The sequence below is a fragment of the Agelaius tricolor genome, unplaced genomic scaffold, assembly GCF_023055355.1.
Source record: "Agelaius tricolor isolate 1412-34295 unplaced genomic scaffold, bAgeTri1.0.p SCAF_7, whole genome shotgun sequence".
Classification (NCBI taxonomy): Eukaryota; Metazoa; Chordata; class Aves; order Passeriformes; family Icteridae; genus Agelaius; species Agelaius tricolor.
The window spans coordinates 32,134,445-32,154,028 of NW_027269267.1; the positions used below are offsets into that span (position 1 = coordinate 32,134,445).

Here is a 19,584-nt window from a genome sequence, read left to right on the forward strand (position 1 = left end):
ATATCTTCATTCTGTTTTGAAGCTCAGATTTTTGGCTAACACTAAAAATAGTTACCTCTTATTACTGAGAAATGTAATACACTAAACCATTACTTATTTCTTCTGATTCTCTATTTCAGATTCATATTAAAAAGATTACAAACTGATCATGGAAATCTGCTTTAGAGGAAAAAGAAAGAATTCGTGAAAATTCTTCCTATAAAATCTGACATCCTTAGCAAGTCACAAATTGAAAATACTGAGCATGCACCTTATTCCAAATGTCATTCTTTTTCACTTGAACTCTACCTCTTGTGAAATCTACTGTAGATGAGAAGATTGTATTTACCCCTTCTTATCTGATCCATCCAGAAACTGATGCTCCACACTGATAACGTTCGTCTGAGGCCCAGGTTGTCCTCCACTGTAATGTGACTTTACCACCTTATGGTTGCAGAACCCTGCTACGCTTAACCTGTACTATTTTGATAGTATAGTAATATAGAGTTGTACATATTGTTACATTCCTTGAAGAAAAAAAAATATAATTATTGTTAAATAAGTTTTATGAAGGGGGTACTTTCGGAATTCCATTTATTTTCTATAACAAGAACCCTCTTTTATAGACTTGTCAGGGATATATATTAAAAATGCTAGGGATATTTAATTTATTAAAATAATTTGAAAAGTACATATTTTTATGCAGTAAAATTTTAAATTGATATAGTTTTTTTATGAATTCTCTAGTTTAAGTTATCTTTCTACATTTTTCTTTGGAGATGCAAACATAAATTAATATCATATTTCAAATATACTGCCATGTTAAAAAAAAAAAAACCAAGATTAAGTTTCTAAATTATGTAGTTTTATACACAGAATCCGAATGATGTTCAGAAGCATAAACAGAGTTCTGAAGAGCATTATTCTTTGGGGCTATGAAATTCCATTATGTACAGTTTGTAGCCACATAAAAAGCATGTTGAAATGTCTTGTTTCATATTATGTACTAAATCTGCAGTAATTTTAGATTTAATCCATTGCATTTTAGAAGAATTTTTTTACTCCAAACCAGTTCTTTCTAAAAATATTTGTAAACATTTCCTAGGCTGAACAAATTCATTTTCTGTACTGAAGAAAATCATCCTCCAGCTTTGCTTTGGAGTGACAAGAGGTTACCTTTTATCAAAAGAATGAACAGTAGATACATTTGATTTACAGAGGTCTCCTTTTAAAAAGTTTTGTTTTGCAGCGTTTATTTTGGATACATTAGCAAGTTGTTACAGTTTATTTTCTTCCTTTGTTTAAGAACAAGGTCTTAGTTTGACTCCCTTATGGATCAGTATGGTAACTCACACTAACTTTATAGTAGGAACTGAATTTGGCCTCAAGTTACTAGCCTGCCTGTTTGTGTCAAGTGAAACAACAGTGATCTTAAATGAATCAGAAATTCGGTCAGGAACAGAACGTGGTCTGGGTTACAATCTGAGTGGAACTGTTGCAGTACTAATGCTGCTGCTTTTCTTAAGAGTCCTTCTGCTTAGGTGCTTTGGTGAAAGGACTCAGGCATGGGAAGATTTCAGTTAGTCAGAAACGGCCATGAAAAAGAGAGGCAGGAATTCCTCCCTTTTAATAGGAATAAAGTGCCTGATTGACATTGGAGGGAGGCATCCACGCTGGCTTGGGTGTTGTCAGTTGTGCTGTGAACCAGCCTCCTGGAACTGACGTCTCAAAAGCTGGCCAGCTTTCCCTGTGGAAAAAACCACACTCTGCTACCCCCAACACAGAATCATAGACTCACTTAAGTTGGAAAAGACTTTTATTGTCTTTGTGATCAGGGCACAGATGCACAAAACCTGTTGCAAGTTCCCTGATCTAGAGCAGGGGTCTTGAATTTGTACTTCCCTATTAAAGTTCAGCTGATAGATTTGGGCTCTCTTTCACTATAGGCTTGTAAGGAGCAGGAGCCTAAAGCTGCCTTGCTAGCACTGCAAGCACCACTGGATTATAGTGTCAACCTGTCTTCTCTTCTGCCTTGTTGGAGAATTGTGCCATAGCTTTGACAATTCAGCAATATTCAAGTTGAAGAACTTAACTATTTCTACAGACTGTTGTCATTTTGGTTTAGCTACGTTGTTTGGGGACACAGGGAAGACAAGATTTGTACGCAGAGCAAGACCTTCTGTTTAGACTGACTGGTGTAAGTTCAAGAAAAATTAGACACCAAGGGGACCTTGTTTACTTTTCCTGATTGCATCAGGTGGTGTAAATAAAATGTTACTTGGAAAGCTTGTGTTGCCCAGAGATGCTGTGGGCATAGTCTAAGCACTGGTCACATAAATGGAGTTTATTCTTGGATTTGGGAATTTGGGTGACTGGGTTCTGAATCCCATGTGACTGTAGCCTATTGTGGTGCTACAGGCCTGTTTGTTACTTGTATAATGCCCTGCCATCAAATTACCAACATGCAACAGCTTTTTTTTAAATCACACATCAGCTAGCAAAGGTCTGAGAAAGTGTTTAGGTTTTCTTCTTAGTGGTGTCTGTGAATGAATGATGCAAGTTATTGAAACTAGGGTTATTTATTACAATCCAGACTGCAGAAATACATTAGATATTGCAGTTTCTTTATATAATTATTTTTGTTGACAGTGACCTTTTCCATTTTTCCATGAGTCTGGAAGTTTACTGGTACTATTTATGTAAGAAACCTGTGTGCTTATTCTAAAAGCATCACTGTTCCTGACATTTCACAGCAGTTAAGATGAATCACTGCTAATATATTTAAATATACAGAACCCATACCACATTGATTGCAAGACTGGTTAGTAGTAGATTTAGTTTTCAAAAATGTTGAGAAGAAATTTATCCAAGACAACAAATTAAACTAGTGTGTGGTAAAATGTGGGTTGCTTTCTAAAGATTGATGCATTTTTATTACATTGTTGTAGCAGGAGTAGAAAATACTCTGGGCTGCTTCAATACTTGCAATGTTCCTGAGCTTACAGGCTCTCTAGATAAATGTGCCACATTATCAAATACAAAATGTGCCACATTATCAATACAAATTATATTTCATAGATCCATGTAAATTCAGAGCTGGTGTAATCAGGTAGATTATTTCTGCAGACAGCCATTTTTGTCTTTGTACTTTTAAATTTCAAATCAGGCTAAAGTGGTGCAAGACTCCTTCCTGGAAGTATGGTGAAGTAAGAACACCTGGGCTGTTTGGCTCATCAGCCTTTAGCTTGGGTACTGTTTGTGACTGGGTCTGCACCAGTGGGCAGGTGTTTCCTGCACATTTCCATTGTAAGGGACAATAATATCACAGGAGATCTTAAACAGCATCTTAAATTTATCATGTGTTTTGAGGGAGTTTTTCCCTACATGTATTCAATTTCAAGTTACTTTTGTTGTCACCTTAAAAATCTCCTTGAGGCCGCTGAATCTTAGAGTTATCCAATAATGGAAAGTGTTTGAAAAAAACCTGCACTATCCTATACTCCTGTTAGCTCCTTCTGATGCTGTTAAAGCTCCAGAAAAGCATTGTGAAACCAAAGGCATAGCCAGAAACCTTCGTTACCTGGGCAAATGAACTTCTTATACTGGACGCCAAACAGACTGACTGATGTGAACATTTGCTTTTTTGAGCTGATCAGGATTGCTTGGGACCAAGAAAACACAAGACTGCCAGTATAATCTTGCTTTGCTCATTCAGTGGGTTATGCTACTGAACACTTTGTAAATAATGTGAACAGGATGTGATAATTAAGAGTGTTTCTAAAGCACTGTATAAGGCTTTGAGCTTTTGCAGGCATCTCAATCGTGTGTTTTCATTGATGGAAAAAATTCCTATGGGTTTTTTTTTTTGTACTTAAAAGATGGATTAGAAAAATTCAGATAGATGTGATTCATGGACCAAGAAAAGACTGGAGTCTCCTGTTGTCTGCTATCACTGCTTGTGTAACTGTTTTGAAGCAGTTTTAAAATACCTTGAGTCAGTTTAGAGCAAAGCAATTTATACTTTGCCTGTGTGAAACACAGTTCCTTGAATGAGCTGAAGTGTGATTAGTCTTTGGAAAAATTTGGAAACTGTGTACCAGTTTTGTTTTTTTTTTTTTTCCCAGATACATTATAATTTCAGTAATCTCTGTATTTTGTTGGAAGTACTTGCTCCAGATGAAGTATCATAGTAGTTTGTAGTTTTCCTCCAACTTGGAAAGTATTATTTCAGTCTCATAGGGGAAAAGAAAAATGAAATCCTCTCAAGCCTTGCTCCCCTAAAATATATGAACCCAAGGTTCTACTTTTGTTACTAGGAAGGATGTATTCTGAAAAAGCTAGAACAAGTAACTCTAGCTAGAAAGGGGGCAAAAAACAAAGTCCTCGTGTTTTTAAATCATCTTTACAATCACCAGCATAAGGCTGAAAAGCTATTAAACAACTGGTGTTTTCAGGCTAGCATTGATTGCTGATGTACAACACACAGCCCATGGAGACCTGGTGAATTATTCCTGAGTGTCACCTTTCTGACCTTAGTGGTCTCTAAAGGGTTTTTCTAAATTCTGCTGTAAACAGTGAACTGCTGGAATTTGAAGTAGCTTTATTTTGAGAATGAGGAAGCCTTGTTTCAAGGGGAAAACCGTTAATGTCTCTAAAGGGAAGGTACACAGGCCCTGAGTCCTTCAATGGTATCGCACCCCGGGGCACTAAATATGAAGTGATTTTACTGTTGAACTGAAGTGGATGATCAGTGATGTAGGATTCCTGTTAGGGAAAAGGTGTACAGATAGGCTGCAGCTGCCTGCAGGACAGGAGCTTGTGCTGTTAGCCAGGAAGGTAGCAGATCCTGACTGGAATCCTTCACCTTCCATGGATCAGCAGTTCACTGCTTTCCTTGTTTAAAGGAGAACGTTGCTCAGCATCTGCTGAGAGGGAAACATGAATCTCTTCAAGCCTTAACAGTGGCTGAAACACACAGTACTGTAAGATGCACTGCCAGCATATTTGGTATTTTAAGATAAATTATAGTTTTTCCTTAGAAATCAATTCTAGTATTGAAATTGTCTTACTGTAACCAGTTTACTCTTGTGTTGTTTTGGAACCTGAATCCCAGTGCTCATGTTTCATGCTGAACACTGCATTGGAAAGCTGTCATTTTCACTTTCCATAAGGTATTGTTTGTGATGGTCAGTTTCTACTTCTGCCTTGTGGACTTCACAGTTGCAGGCATTGCAATGAGCCCACCCCTGTAGCCAAACCAACTTGTACTTTCCTTCCATGTTCATTGATTGACCTGCCACTCAGAATGGTGGACGTAGTAATACCCACTGGACTGCTAGAGATTGGGTTTAAAACTTGCTGCTATCTTTGGAAACCTGATATGGGTCATGTTAATTGTGCCTTTCATCACTGTTTCTTCTGTGTGCCAGAATTGTCCATGTATATTTGAAGTAGTCACTGAAGTAAATCTGTTCTCACAATCTCTCATACAAGGAGAGGACAGATCTGTATCTAGACACAGTTGTTGCTTTACCATCGCAACACTATTGATCTGTACTTTCACACAGTCCCAAGGCAAGGTATTCCAATATTACTCTTCAATAAAACTGCTTTTTGGTGTCACTTAAACCCCTCATAATGTAGAGCTTATGCCAGTATGTGCATAGTATCTGCAGTAAGAGTTATGCTACATAGACTTGTTACAGTTAAATTTAAGCTACAGAAATGTACAAGTAACTTGTTTTTAGGAATGTACTGCGAAAGTATTTGAACAAAATTGCTAACATGTTTACTGTTGTAAATATTTTAATAAAAAAGGACACTTCAAACTTTTTTACACAATTATCTACAATAAAGAGAAATTTACAACCATTTACATACAAAATGTTCTTAATTTTTTCTTTACTGTCAAAATGGCTAAGGTAGAAACAAAATAAACATTAGATACATGAAGTCCTGGTTTTATTTCACTCTGTATTTATAAAAGGAACAAAGCATCTTGGTGAAGTTCCATCCACATGCTAATGAGATCAAATAGAGCATGATGAGAAGTGCAAATGGATACAAAAGAATAGCTGTGTTCTTCAAAAAGGGCAATGCTGAAACAGAAGCAATATTGAAGCGAGTATAAAGTAGTGCTCTTTAAAATAAGTGTTTCTTGTAGAGTAGCCTTGGGGCAAGGTAGCAATAAAAAATAGTTCTACTCTGCTGTCCTTCTCAGACATCTCTGCCCTACTAGCCCTACAGTTATCTCAAAATGCCTTGGGCAACTGTTTTACCTAAAACTATGGTCTTAAACTCATTACAGAATTTTTATGTAATGCAAACATCTTCAAGTGGATTTACAGAGGAACAAGAAAACTAAGTTGTGGTGCTACAGGTCTAATACAAGAAGGGACTTTGGTGAGGTGGAGAATATAAATTCTTTGGTTAAGATGTCCATCCAGCTGAAAACATGGATCGGTACATTTCTATCATACTTCATTTAACACAAAGAAAGAGTTACTTCAAAATGCAGCTAAGCCTCTGCTTTACAAATAATATGCTAAGATCAAATTAATAGCCTGAAAGCATGCTCTTCTTTTTAGTCAAACAAATAGAGAAGAAGTTGATGTTACTCACCACTGTATCCTAGGAATGTCACGTAGATGTAATAGCCAATTGCAATCAGCCATAATGTATTCCCAACAAAATACCCAATGACAGAATCAGATATGATGACATCTGCAAGAGATAACTGCTCTCAGCTGTTTTGATAGTGCACCATTTTGAAGTAGAGCGCTCAAAGTATTTAACTTACAGTTGATGAAGAACAGCTGGATAAAATGCAGAATGACCAGAAGAGGGTAGAAAGCATTCAGATGTACATCAAAGGCATATCCCCACTCCACATCATAATCTCTGTTCTGCTGCTTCACTAAGTACTTATTTGAAATGAACCTACATGAAAAGATATTTGAGACTGTTGTTAATATGAATCTATAAAGCTGACTGACAAAACATAGGTTTGATGCAGTAAGTCATACGTGATCCCAACTGTCCACCACAAAGTTTCTGCTATCTGGGAATAAAAACGTGCAAGAATCATGCAGACCAGACTATTGTTAAAATGATTTTGTTAAAACTATCATCACATCCTTTGCATGCTACAGGCAGCTGAAATACCCTGCGGGTAATACAGAAACAAAATCTCTTTATAAAGAAGAGATCAGTCCTACAATTTATCAGTCACAAGCTGCCACTTCTCTCTGTACACACTGGGAGATGACTTCAATGAAGTGCTCATACAGGATCAGCACATCTCACACAGAGATGGTTTATTTGATCTCTACAGAACTGATGCACTGCAAGGACAGGAGGAGGGCAGGAGAGTGCTCATAACATGTGCCTATTATTACTGAAAGGATGTGCAACTGGAATGTGCACTGCCCAGTATTACAGGCTACTGAATGAGCCTCAAGGCTCTTTCCTTCAGTTTAAGTTCTGCTGACATCAAAATATTTACCCCATATAGAGGAGGAACAAGGAGTCAATACATGCTCAGAAATAAGAGACCAGATTTTTCATGGAAGCTTTCTCTGACCTACTCTTTGTGCCAAGGGTAGGGTTGCAAAGAGGCACAGCCTGGATGCAAGGTGAGGAGAGGTGAGGCAAGGAGTTTAGACTGATTAGGAATGGGAGGAGCTTTTGGGGAAAAAAGGTGAGCTTGCACTGGAAGAAGGGACTTGAACTAAACCTGAGCCAGGTGACTGGTATTGAGGCCTGCAGGAAGCTGACTAAAAGACAGAGCAAAATCAGCAGATGCTGAAGTCTTCCTGGCTTAGGAGACTGCATCCTGAAGCACAAATTGCTGGAGGATGGGGGCAGGGAGCATTACTATAAGCTCTTCCCCAAGCAATTTATGGGTTGCTGTCCCAGACAGGAGCATAGGTCAAGTGGACCTTTCATCTATCAGCTATGTTTCTTTTATGTACCTCATTCTCAATTTTGCAATTACAAGCAGGAGTCCTGAGGCCACTGTCAGGATTTATCCCTTTTCCAAACACCATCACTTTAAGAAGTCAACTCCATCCCTAAAAACTCTTGAATGCCCTTGCTTTCTTAAGTTCCTTGTAAAATAAATATTCTTTTTTTTGGTGTCCTGCCCTTGCTGCAGCACAGAAACAGTGGCTTCATGTCATTTCATGGTTCCCTCACTGCTGCAGGACCCATCTATGGTGCTGATTAGGCCTGGATTGTAAAATGACCTGCTCCTGCCTCTCTACTTCTGCAAGTCTCTGGACAGGAGAGGATAAAACTGGCAGCATCTACCAACAAAGCAAAAAGGTGCCAAGCACAAGACAGAGCAGATGGGGCTGTAGCTACAACCTTCAGCAAGAAGCACGGGCCAAGTGTATATGGCTCTGCTTAAACAGAATCATCCTCAGGCTCACACTACTTGACTTCTTCATTCATTATTTTGATTTAACAGCTTTTTCTTTTTTTAATCACCTTTTTTTTTTAATTTGGCATTACTGCTGAACATTAACAGCTCAAGAAGAAAGAAAAAAAAGCTGGAGTGTTCATCAAAATACAGACCTTCTGACGATTTAACCTTGTAGGAAAGAGTAAAGAAAGATATATATTATTTTTTAAGGTATCATTTTGAAACAATTACTACAACAGCATAAAACCTATAGTTAATACTTGAGTGTAAGTTTACTCCAAACAAAGAACCAAGTGTCTCACAAACTGCAGAGGACTCTCTGTGTCTGAACAGCAATACTGAACTTGGCTTCAGAAATCACTACTTACCACATCAGAGTTGCAATCAGGAGCCCCACGCCTACGCAGTCTATGAATACAACCCAAAGTAGCAGTTTTATTGTTTCAAAAAAACCCATGTCCAACACAAATCCAAATCCTACAGTAGACACTGAAAGCAGAGAAAGATCATTAAAGTCAGCTGTGGAAATGAAAGCATGGGATCTTAAATGGATGGATTTTTTTAATGTATCCTGTTATGAAATCTCCAGTTTCCTTTTTATTTTTCCCCCAAGATTTTCAGTCCAACAGGTTAGGTTTTTTTCCATGAAAAAACAGATATAATGCAGTTTATTCATAATATGAACACTCATCTGTACTTGGGTCTAATTGTAATGTTCCACCCAAACTATTTTTTAAAAAATTCAGACAATGCTACAATAGGACATTCTTTCTTTTATAAAAGCTCCTTGTTAACCCAAACAACATGTGTAATTCTATCTCAGTAAAGAGTTTTTCTATTATGAACAGGAATACACTATTTAATAGAAGGCAACTGAGACAATACTGAATTTGCAATTCAGTCATTTATATTAGCCACTTTGTTACAGCTTAATTCTGCAATATACAGAATCTCACCAGGGCCTTTATGGTAAAAACAATGTTTTATCCATAATATTCTGGTAAACCAAATATTCATTATTTTTAAACAAAACCACTGCCATGTGGCATAGAGTTTTCTTAGTGTCTGTGAAGTTACAGTGAACTATGCAGTTCAAATTGTAACAGAAAATGAGTTGCAATGGAGAGTACTAGAGTACTCTCTCTCTCTCTTGTACATTGTAGTACAAGACTACAGAGTACTACTTAAGCCTACTCCAATTTCTACTTCCCACCTTAAGTTCAAAAAGGCTAGTCCTTTTTCTTCTGTTCTACTTTGATTAAAAGATCATCCAATACAGATTGGTCCTTTTGTGTGTGTGTGTTATTAGAAGGAAAATAAACATTCATCCCTAAACTTTCCCTCCCTCTTCCTTATGCTGTCTGTTCTCCCGCACTCACCACAGAGCCAGATACTGAGCAGCACAAGGAAAGCAGGATCATCTCTTGCCCATTGGTCCTTTGTCTGTTTTCTGTAGTGAAAGTTCCTGTAAACCCTCTGTGGTGAAGTGAACAGGTAAAGCATCTGCCAAAGCGCAAACTCGAAGTCCATCTGTCGGAAGTGGAAGAGCCTCCGGAGGTACTTGTAGCGTTTTGCTCCGGCCGTGTGCCTCGCAGCATCTCTGCGGCTCAGCACACCATTGCCCTGGCTCCCAGAATTAACCAGCGTGGTTGGCAGCATCTTGCTAAAGAAAGAATTTCAAAAGATGTACTTGATTTTGCACGAAATATAGGGTACAAATAAAATAACGCGATACAGGCCACGGCTGCAATGCTGAAGCAACTAAAACTGAGCACAGGCATGAACAATGACATTGGTTGGAGCAAGTCCAGAGGAGGCCGTGGAGTTGGTAAGAGGGCTGGAGAACCTCCCTTATGAAGACAGGCCGAGAAAGTTGGGGCAGTTCAGCTGAAGAAGAGAAGGTTGTGTGGAGACCTCCTAGCACCTCCCAATATCTGAAGGGAGAAAACAGGGAAGCTGGGACACTTCACCATGAACTGCAGTGACAGGACAAGGAGTAACGGGAACAAACTGAAATAGGGGAAGTTTAGGTGACATACAAGGAAGAAATTCTTTACTGTGGAGGGGATGAGGCACTGGCACAGGCTGCCCATGGAGGTTGTGGACGCCCCAACCCTGCCAGCGTTCAAAGCCAGGTTGGATGGGGCTTAGAACAACCTGGTCTAGTGGGAGATATCCCAACACACGGCGGGGGGTTGGAACCATATAATCGTTACGGTCTATTCCAGCCCTTACAGTGAACGATTCCATGGCATAGGAGCGGCCCGGCCGCCGCTGCTGACGAACACCCGCCCCCCCTCAGCGGGGCCCGCGCTCAGCTTCGGGCCGAGTAGCGCCGCGCCCCCCGAGCCCCGCCCCGCGCCGAGGGTCTCACCTGCTGCCCCGGCCCGTGGCGCGACCCCCGCCCCGCCCGGCACCGCCACCGCGGCCGCCTCCCGCAGCCTTCCGGCACCGTCCGCGGCGCAGGCGCTCGGGATCCTTCCCGGAGCCGCCCCGTCCCTTCCTGCCCCCGCCGGAAGCGGCCGCAGCGCCCGGGATGGCGGCGGCGGTCGGCGGTGGCCGTGGGGCGGGTGGTAGCGGGGCGTAACGCCGGGCTCGCCGCCATGCCCAAGTACTACGAGGATAAGGAGGAGGACGGGCGCGCCTGCAGCGGCGTGAGGGAGGACCTGCGGCAGTGCCTGCTGGAGAGCCCCTGCGTCCTGCAGGTGAGCGCCGCTGCCCTTCCGGCCCAGAGACCCGCAGGTCGCCCTTCTTGGGCCTCTTACCTCTTGTTTCCAGCAGTTTAGGGAATTACAGCTCCAGAGGAGAGCACAGGTCACCGTACCGAAGAGAAATCCCCAGTCTGAAGTTGACAGTAAATGATCCTCAAAGGCCCCTTCCAACCCATATTACTCAGTCGGCCAGCGCGTGGTGCTAATAACGTGGTCATGGGTCCGATCCCTGTATTGGCCTTCCCTTAAGAGTTGGGCTGGATGATCCTTGTCGGTGCTTTCCTACTCAGAATATTCGGTGATTCTGTTCTATAATTCTGTCAAGTGTTTTGATGTCTCTTTGATGAGCTGTAGAAATCAGATTTTTAATCTTTCATTTTTCATCTACTAGGAAAACAAAAGCCCTAAACAATGCTTGAGGGAAGGACACTGTAGGAGTTTGCAAGTGACGTTCTTTGCGTGCAAAAGATCAATGGTAAGTGCGGTGTGTCTTCTGCTACAGGCCTGGGTGTTTCCCGTCCTTTTCCCTCTCTTTTTAAGAAAAACACTGTTATTTCAGTAATTAATTTCATTAAGCAGGCTCTTGCATTTGAATTCTGATTAAACTATGGGTGTTGTACTCAGTTCTCATGAAGAAGAAGCTGTAGAGTAGGAAAAAGTGGAAAAACGTGTTTAAATTGGGTTAGGCTTAGAATGTCACAGGTAGTGATGTAGGTATTTTCACTGTTGTTTTTAATAAAGTTTTGGGTTAAAAAATATTAGTAGATCAGGTAATTGTAAGCTTAAATATCAGCAAGATATCGTTTACCTGTAAGATCTTTGAAAAACATCTATATAGTGAACATTTTAATGAAGTGAAGTAAAACTTTCACTGTTAAAGTAGGATCTTGCATTGAATTCATGTCGAGTCATTAGTTTTCTTGGAATACTAGAATTCATGATAAATAACAGTTTATTTTTTAATATAATGAACTATTCCATATGGAATTGACAAGTCATTTCCATATGGGATAGTCCAAATGTAATTAGATAAAGTTTTCTGTATTTTGATAGGAGCTCCTTTTCCAGGATTTTTTGCTTGTGTTTCCATAACATTTAAAACACATTAAAGATGTGGTAAAGATGGTATTAAAACTTTCCAAACATGAGAAGTGCAGGGCTCATTTTTATTTTTATCTGATGAAGAGTGTACAACTGAAATGGTACTCTAAATTTCTCTTCCATTTTGTATTCATTGTAGCAACCTTTTGTACCTCTTCTATATGAACCGTATTAATCCATGAAGTTACAAATTATTATTTCTGTGTGTGGGAAGATGCTGTATATTGGAAGTCTGAAATGTCTATATAAAACTGCAGTAGTGACATATGTGTCTCCAGGTGATGTGTCTATATTTTTCTGTCTGTGGATTGTTAAGGGAGCCTGATGAAACTAAGTTTCTAGCTAAATGCCTCCAGTCATGCAGGAAGAGGCTTGGCTCTTAAATGATTTTATTTAACTCTCCCAAATTTTAAGGCTGATGAGTGACATTTTTCTTGTCCTGTTAATTCTTTAAATTTCGATAATCATGCTCAGTCAAACTTGTTATTTGTTATAATAATGAAATTTAAAGATTATCCAAAACCTAGGTAGATACTAAATACAGATATAATTTGCAGTATGCTAAAATCCTCAGTTTTGCCTCAATGCTGTTTTCTTTTCAAGGAAACAGAAAATCTTATCAGAGATGTTGAAGTAGGGCCAAGGTTTAAAGTGAAAGCTGCTTGGTTACTGGACAAGCTGTGTCATCATGACTCTAGCTCTTTACAAATTTTGCTGCTGTCCTGAATTCTGGGAGAAGGTTAGTTAATGGTAGTGAAAGAAACCTCCTCAGTCTAATAGAATATGGCTGAGTTGCAATCTGTCACTGCCATATTCAAGACTGACTAAGTTGAGAATAATTCTCCCAAGATCAAAGTATGTTTTTCTGCTGCATTGGAAAAAAACTTGCAGTTTAGCTTCTGTAAGTGATGCACTGTGGCTTTTATTTTAGCTTTACCATCTTCTTTAGCCTGTCATTAAATGTTTTTTTTGTAATTGCCAAGAACAAACTTGCAGATTTACAAACTGAATATTGTTTCTGTTTTTACTGATTTATTTCTAGTTTTTTTCCAGAAACTTAGTGTATTTAAGTTATCCCCTCTCCTCACAGACATTTGTAGTCACTCTTACTTCAACCAGATCTGAATTTTCCTCCTCCAGTTTATCAGTACATTTGCAAAACTGATCTAAGCAGATTTACTCTACCTTGTTTTTTATGTGTTCCTTGCCATCCTACTGTGCTGTTCTATCATTTCTGTTGTTTATTTCAGAACACGTAGGGCACTTAACACATAATTTTAGTTTTGTGTGAGGTTTAAGATCATATAATGCCTCTTTCATTGGAATCCCCTGTGGCTTGTTGGCTACATCACTGGTTTTCTTCTGCTTTATTCTGGCCATTGTTCTGATGTTGCAAAGTGCCGACACTCTACAATATCTCTTTTGGAAAATACCTGCTCTTAATATATTGTCTTGAATTTTCAGTTGGATACCAGGGCAAGATTCAGAGGAAGGAAGGGATACTGAAGTCCTCATCAAGAGACCTTGCCATGGAAATTCAGGGTTCATCAGCTCTCTACACAAAACAGAGACTAAAATAAGAAGATGGTACCTGCTGCATCATTTCCTGCAGTGTTCTCATGGAAGGTATCTACTCCTGAGTATCCCAACAGATTGACCTGGATGTGCATTTAAATGTTAAAAAGAAGGCAAGCATAAAGCTACAAGTTCTGGCCAAAATGAGTACCTGTCATGTACTTGCAATAAAAATGTGAAATCCAGAAAAAGCTGCAGAAGTTGTAATTCTGTTTTGAAGTAAAGTTGTCATTTGTGACTCTACTGTAAATTCTGATAATCTTTTACTATTATAAATAATACAAGGTATGGAACTGGGAGTTCGCTTGATGTGTTGAGGAGGAGTTTCCTTAGTAGATGAGTATCTCAGAGGGTTTTTCAAAATAAAACTATTTTCAGAGACAAGGAGTTGACCAAGGTTATAAAATGTGTGTGCAAGCTGCTTCCTGTCCAGTAAATTTGCTACCCAATAAACCTCTAATAGATGGGATTGGTGCTGTTTTTCAGTCCCACACTGCTAAGGAAGTGGGATTTATGGGAGTAAGAAGCATTAAATAGTGCTTAAACCATGACTGTGGTAAATGTTAACTGGTTCTGTATAAGACTTGCTTTTCCAGAGGAACATTTCCTTTTTCTTCCTTCAGTGTGTCCCCACCTCTTTAAGTGTCAAACCTTTAAGAAATAAATGGTGTTGTAACTCTTACATGTGGAAACTCAAATCAGACTAGCCGATTAGAAGCAAGATGAGGAAATAGTGAGAGGGGAGAGAGCCATAGTAAATTCTTTTCTTGGCTGAATTTATAGCCAAGTGTCTGATACACATTCAGTCTGAACAGATGTATGCAATGCTTTTTGTTTCTAAAACTGATGACTTCAGTGATTGAGCACATGTTGACTATTTAATTTTGTCTGTCTTAAGCAACTGTTCTGTAGTGAGTCAGAGAATGTTTGTATTCCTTGTGTGTAGGACTTTATTTTACCTAAATTAACTCTGATTTCACATTTTTGTGTTCTGTTGATCATGTGGAAGCTAGTTCATTTGTTCAAGTGCTGTAAGCATCCTTTGTTTTCCACAGCCTACTTACCATATTATCTTTTTACATGCACTAAAATGATGATTTATGTCTGTAAGAGTATTTTTATCTTAACACTCTAATTCCAAAGTATTGCTCACAAGCCTTTTCCATGGGGAAAAACAAAAAAGGTACTAAAAATAAATATAAAGCCAGATGGCAGGTATTTAAATGTCAGTTGGAGAGAGGAGTGGGAATGGTATGTGAGTTTGGTAGTCAAGGACTCTTTCATGGTATGTCCTAATGCATGGGTTTGTAGGTTGATTGTTCAAGTGATCTTTGTTCCTTTCTCAGCCATAATCACTAAGCCTCTCCTGTTGGTGCTGCAGCAACTCCTTTTGGAAGGGAGCAATAACATTGCTACATCATAGACAGACACATAGTTGTTTCTAGTAATCAGCTTGATCCAGTGGAGATCAAGTGTTAAAATGAAATCTATTGGATATTCATGGATTTAATAATTAACAGAACACATGTATTATTTGATCCAATAGAATGTTAGTGTCAAAACTTCCTAATGGTTCACTAAACTACCTAGGACAGTATGAAAATACTGTAACAGGAATCAAAATACTGATTTGCTCAAGAGACTTACTCAATTCCAATATTGTGTAACATAATACTCTATCTAAAGATAAGTAATTATATAATTGTCTTGGGACTTTGAGCACTGACCTACTCGAGAGATATTAATGCTCCTTTGAGAAAAATAATTCATTTCATTAATGCCCTAAGTCCTATGCATTTGATTACAGCTTTTTCCCTAATGCACAAAATGTTTTTATTTAAATATATTGATGTTTTTGTTTCATGCCTTGTGCTATATTACTGACTTTTACTAAAACAAATGCATGTTTCTAGTCTTTGGTAGATTTTGCAAGAGGGGATTTCTGAAATTGAGTTGTTGAGGCCCAATGGTTGGCATGGTGCCAAAAGGCTACTACTAGCTTCAGAATCCCAAATATAAGCAGTGCTAATAATTTGTGTTGAATAAGTAAAGAACAGAGTTTGCAAGGACCTCCCTGCTGCCCTCATTCCTCTCATTCGTTTTCCATGATGGAGAGTCAGAGGGTGCTAAATGCTGCCGAGACTGATGTCCCTGGCTGTGGCTCTGTCAGTGTTAGGGCGTGTGTGTGTTACAACATGCTGCTTCAGCAACTTAAATGTTCTCTCTGTGGTCCAATCCTGCAAACATGGTTCTATTTACAGAGCTGTAAGCACACATTGCAGAACTGCTCACATGTTTATGATGATAAAAAATAGGCTGTGGTCATTTACTCTAAAAATTCTTTAGGCTGTTAATTGTTGTTTCAAGTCACTACAGAGTGATAAGCATATGAGTCTGTTCAACGAAGGCCCATGTGTACGTACCTTGAAAAGTGAGAGAAAGGGGTTGGTGTTTAAAGAGTATCACATGTCTAGAATATAAGATGTGCCTCTCAGAAGCAAAGACAAAGTATCTTTATGAAGCCCTCACTTTTGAAATATTTTCTGCACGCAGACTGGGTGCATTTATATTATAAAGGGCTTCACTATTCACTGGGTGGCATAAAGAATTGGTTGTCTAGTCTCTCTTCACTTCTTCAAGTTTCTGGAGTAGCAGGTTGGATGAGATGCTTTTTTTCAAAGAAAACATTTAAAATTATATGTTTTCAGTGAAAGCCTGGAACAAACTAGATTGACACCTTCTACTCATAAGAGCAGCATTAAATGAAGTCATTATCTAAAAATGCAGCCACAGAATGTAGGTGGTAAGCAATATCTGTTGTTCAAGCCTGTGGTTAGAAAATTTACAAATACAGAACTGTAGCAGCTTTGTTAACATGATGAATTTTATGCTGCCTTGATATGTGGTCATTTAGAATATGTGTATTTATTGTAAATATGTTTCTTGTCTAAAGCTGAAGAGCACAACAGCTTAATTCCAGTCATAAGTTGTAGTTGACAGAATAATAGCCAGAAACCTCAAGATCCTTTCTCATTTTTCTTTTTCCAAATCTGCCTGCTGAATTTTCTGTCTCTGGCATGATTTTATTGCAGATATCTTCAGAAAATCATTGACTGGCTATTTCTGTAAGTTGCACACTTCACAATTACTTGGTTGACAGTCTGTAGGGAGAAAATTCTGTAAACATAGAGAGCAGCTTCTTGAAGTGGACTATGCTTTATTTTCAGGACTTCCTGAAGGTTCATTTATAATGTTCTTGAACACTGAAAATGGAAGAAGCAAAAAGGTTAGCATTTTAACAGTTGCTTAATTAGGTCAGTAGAAGGTGATATATTTCAAGTAATGATGTATTTTAGTAGCTGAACATTGGAAATATATTTTTGTATCAAGCTGAGATTGGTATGTCCTTATGGAAGCTTTCATTTGCAATATTCTTTTTTGGCTAGCCTATAGGTACTAATGGGCTGCAGTGAAATAGAATGGAATAATTTCCCTAAAAATTTTTTAGTAACAGAGGAAATGATACAAGTAAATCTCTGTGACCTAGAACAGGATTTTAAAAATCTACAATATTGCTACTATTGCTTTAAAAGGAGCCATGGAAAAATAGCAAAGCAGAAATTTGCTCATAATTCATAAGTTCTAATGATAAATTGTGCTACTGTAAAATTGTATTGTGTTATCTTTCATTACCACTGCAAGGAAGAGGAATATGAACATTTTGTAGTCAATTTGTGATGTGACAGGAACTTTTGAGGCTTTTTTGGTGGGGAAAGTTTTGAAGTCTTTCTGAGGTAACAAAGGTCTAGTATTTATTAGCTGTTTTCTCAAGCTTTTGGTTCTGTAGCAGCTGTACCTCACTAAGGTTCATAGCAGGATGATTTCTGGAGCTCCGAATGGGAAGAAATCTGTTACAAGTTGTTGGATTGTTGGCATGCTGAGGAAGATGAGAGTAAATAGTGCATTGAGGGGATTGATTATTGGATATGTAAAAATTTGTATTGCTCAATTTGTGGGCAAAAACTCCATATAATCCTTTATCCCTTTATCAGCTGAGACTGGACATTCAGGTCCCTTCCTGCTTTATATTAGTAGTTAAGGAAAGGTACCTTTCATCTAGTCTGACTTTCTGTGAAGCTTTTTATGCCAGAGAAAGGCATCAGCTCTTGAAAATGGCATAAAATCTGATTATGTTTTCTCTTGATAGAATATTTCAATAGCCAGTAATCCCTCTGTAGAAAGAGCATATCTGTCTTATGATTAGAATTTGACTTCAGTTTTTACTTCTGGGAGAAGAAGAAAGGATGGCTCTTCAAAGAGTTTAGTAGTATCTTATGCTTTCCTGCTGTAATGCATTTGAAAGTTAAAAAATCGAAAAGAAAAAGATGCAATGAAATGCGTGGATTGACTTCCCAAACTTGTGACTTGTGTTATACCTGTCTTCCTTAGTCCCATCACAGGGGGGAAATTTGCAATCTTCTTTTAGGAAGGAGATAAACCTCTATTACTGATTTTTTCATTGATCTCTGTACAGGTAAAACCCCTGCTTTCTTTTTACACTATTGATTGTGCTTCCAAGATGAGTGTCACATTTTGTCACTTAACACACCATGTTGAGATCTTGTGTTCAATTCCCTGTCCCTTTTGACCCTGATGCCTTTTTCAGAGTCAGTAGTTTTTCACTCTGATGTTTTCCCAGTGTATGGCTTGTTTTTCCAGGGTGTAGCTTTTTGTTCTTTTCCTGGATTTATAACCTGACATGTGGCCATTGAAGAATAATAGAAGTTTTGAACAGCATGCTTTATCATCTGTTCCAGAACTTGTATGTGATGGCCCAGTTCTTTTGTTCACTACTGTCAGGTGTTGGGTTGTCCACAAATACAATTGGCATTGAGTTTATATGTATGTACACACCTTTGAAGAAAATGTGAAATAATTTTAAAGCTGGTAATGGTCCCCAAGCAGCTCTCTAAGTACTCTGCTGAAATACAACTCCCCTCTATTTGTGAGGTTTTGTTACATATAGATTAGGAAAACATAATCTAACAAAAAATTAAATAAATGGAAAACCTCTCAAGCATATCCATTCCTAGCTTGCTGGATTTTCTTGTATTTTGCCCTGGGTAATTCAGACTGCTCTGCCCACAAATAACATGGTGATTTTCCACATCCTCCAGCACTGGTGCAATGTGAGGCCCTTCTGGTCCCTTGGGTTTTAGTGCTGTTTTGATTCCCTAATACTAAATGAATATCAATAGTATCAAATGAACAAAATCAAATACTAAATGAATATCAATAGTAAACCTTGTTCTTCCAGAGTCCTTGGTGGGGAGCTGTCCAAGTCTGCTGTTTACAAAGGTAGTACTTTGGTTGATGATGATTAATAATGTCATCAGCTGTAAATAAACTCTTGATTTATTTTTTTTTTTGTCAGGATCTGTATTTAATTTGAAAGGTGCTAGTGACAAGATCTACTTGCTTTCCAGCTTGTTTTCACCAAGTATACTTAATATTTTTATGCAAGGATGGCTTTAAGTTTGCATGGTATGCAGAAGAACTCTTATTTTCTGTCTCTTTGCTAAAAAATGTGGCAGGGTTCATTAGCTTTGTGCTAAATGATGGGCAAGGGTAAATGTGAAAAATTATGCATGTTTGACTATGCATTAAAAACACCTCCTCTCTATAAATTCTATGTGATTTTGAAGCAGGGAGTCCTTCATGGCATTTCACCAATGACATGCAGAAAGAAAAATGAAAAATTCAATCTGCCTCTCCTGGCTTCTCTATCCCAGC

At 38.5% G+C, this 19,584-nt stretch overlaps 3 protein-coding genes across 4 annotated transcripts in view; 2 read left to right on the plus strand and 1 right to left on the minus strand.

Annotated features, from left to right (window-relative positions):
* Nucleotides 1-5,850, plus strand: part of MGAT4A (alpha-1,3-mannosyl-glycoprotein 4-beta-N-acetylglucosaminyltransferase A) — a 77,652-nt gene extending 71,802 nt beyond the window's left edge. The window contains exon 16 of the mRNA XM_071430862.1: nucleotides 120-5,850. Coding sequence (XP_071286963.1) covers nucleotides 120-146 — 27 coding nt within the window. The 3' untranslated portion in view covers nucleotides 147-5,850. The remainder of the gene's footprint in view (nucleotides 1-119) is intronic.
* UNC50 (unc-50 inner nuclear membrane RNA binding protein) lies at nucleotides 5,767-11,430 on the minus strand. 2 transcript variants are annotated; one of them, XM_071430864.1, is made up of 6 exons: nucleotides 11,170-11,430; nucleotides 9,784-10,067; nucleotides 8,773-8,893; nucleotides 6,779-6,918; nucleotides 6,601-6,702; nucleotides 5,767-6,077 (listed from the first exon to the last, which is right to left on the minus strand). In XM_071430864.1, exons 2-6 carry the CDS (start codon nucleotides 10,061-10,063, stop codon nucleotides 5,941-5,943), a joined length of 780 nt encoding a protein of 259 aa, XP_071286965.1. In that variant the 5' UTR covers nucleotides 10,064-10,067; nucleotides 11,170-11,430; the 3' UTR covers nucleotides 5,767-5,940. The 2 variants fall into 2 exon arrangements, with proteins under 2 accessions (XP_071286965.1, XP_071286964.1); XM_071430863.1 differs by lacking the exon at nucleotides 11,170-11,430 and adding an exon at nucleotides 10,779-10,929.
* On the plus strand, nucleotides 10,978-14,041 carry COA5 (cytochrome c oxidase assembly factor 5). The gene is made up of 3 exons (XM_071430865.1): nucleotides 10,978-11,109; nucleotides 11,507-11,590; nucleotides 13,681-14,041. Exons 1-3 carry the CDS (start codon nucleotides 11,008-11,010, stop codon nucleotides 13,720-13,722), a joined length of 228 nt encoding a protein of 75 aa, XP_071286966.1. The 5' UTR covers nucleotides 10,978-11,007; the 3' UTR covers nucleotides 13,723-14,041.
* Nucleotides 14,042-19,584: the final 5,543 nt, after the last annotated feature.

Excerpts from the sequence above, each read along its gene's own strand:
- COA5 (XM_071430865.1), top strand. The coding sequence starts at position 11,008 with ATGCCCAAGTACTACGAGGATAAGGAGGAGGACGGGCGCGCCTGCAGC. Across the intron at positions 11,110-11,506 it reads AGAGCCCCTGCGTCCTGCAG|GAAAACAAAAGCCCTAAACA; the intron begins GTGAGCGCCGCT and ends TTCATCTACTAG. Across the intron at positions 11,591-13,680 it reads TTGCGTGCAAAAGATCAATG|TTGGATACCAGGGCAAGATT; the intron begins GTAAGTGCGGTG and ends TTGAATTTTCAG.
- UNC50 (XM_071430864.1), bottom strand. The coding sequence starts at position 10,063 with ATGCTGCCAACCACGCTGGTTAATTCTGGGAGCCAGGGCAATGGTGTG. Across the intron at positions 6,703-6,778 it reads CCAGCTGTTCTTCATCAACT|ATGTCATCATATCTGATTCT; the intron begins GTAAGTTAAATA and ends TATCTCTTGCAG. Across the intron at positions 6,078-6,600 it reads GACATTCCTAGGATACAGTG|CATTGCCCTTTTTGAAGAAC; the intron begins GTGAGTAACATC and ends CTTCTGTTTCAG.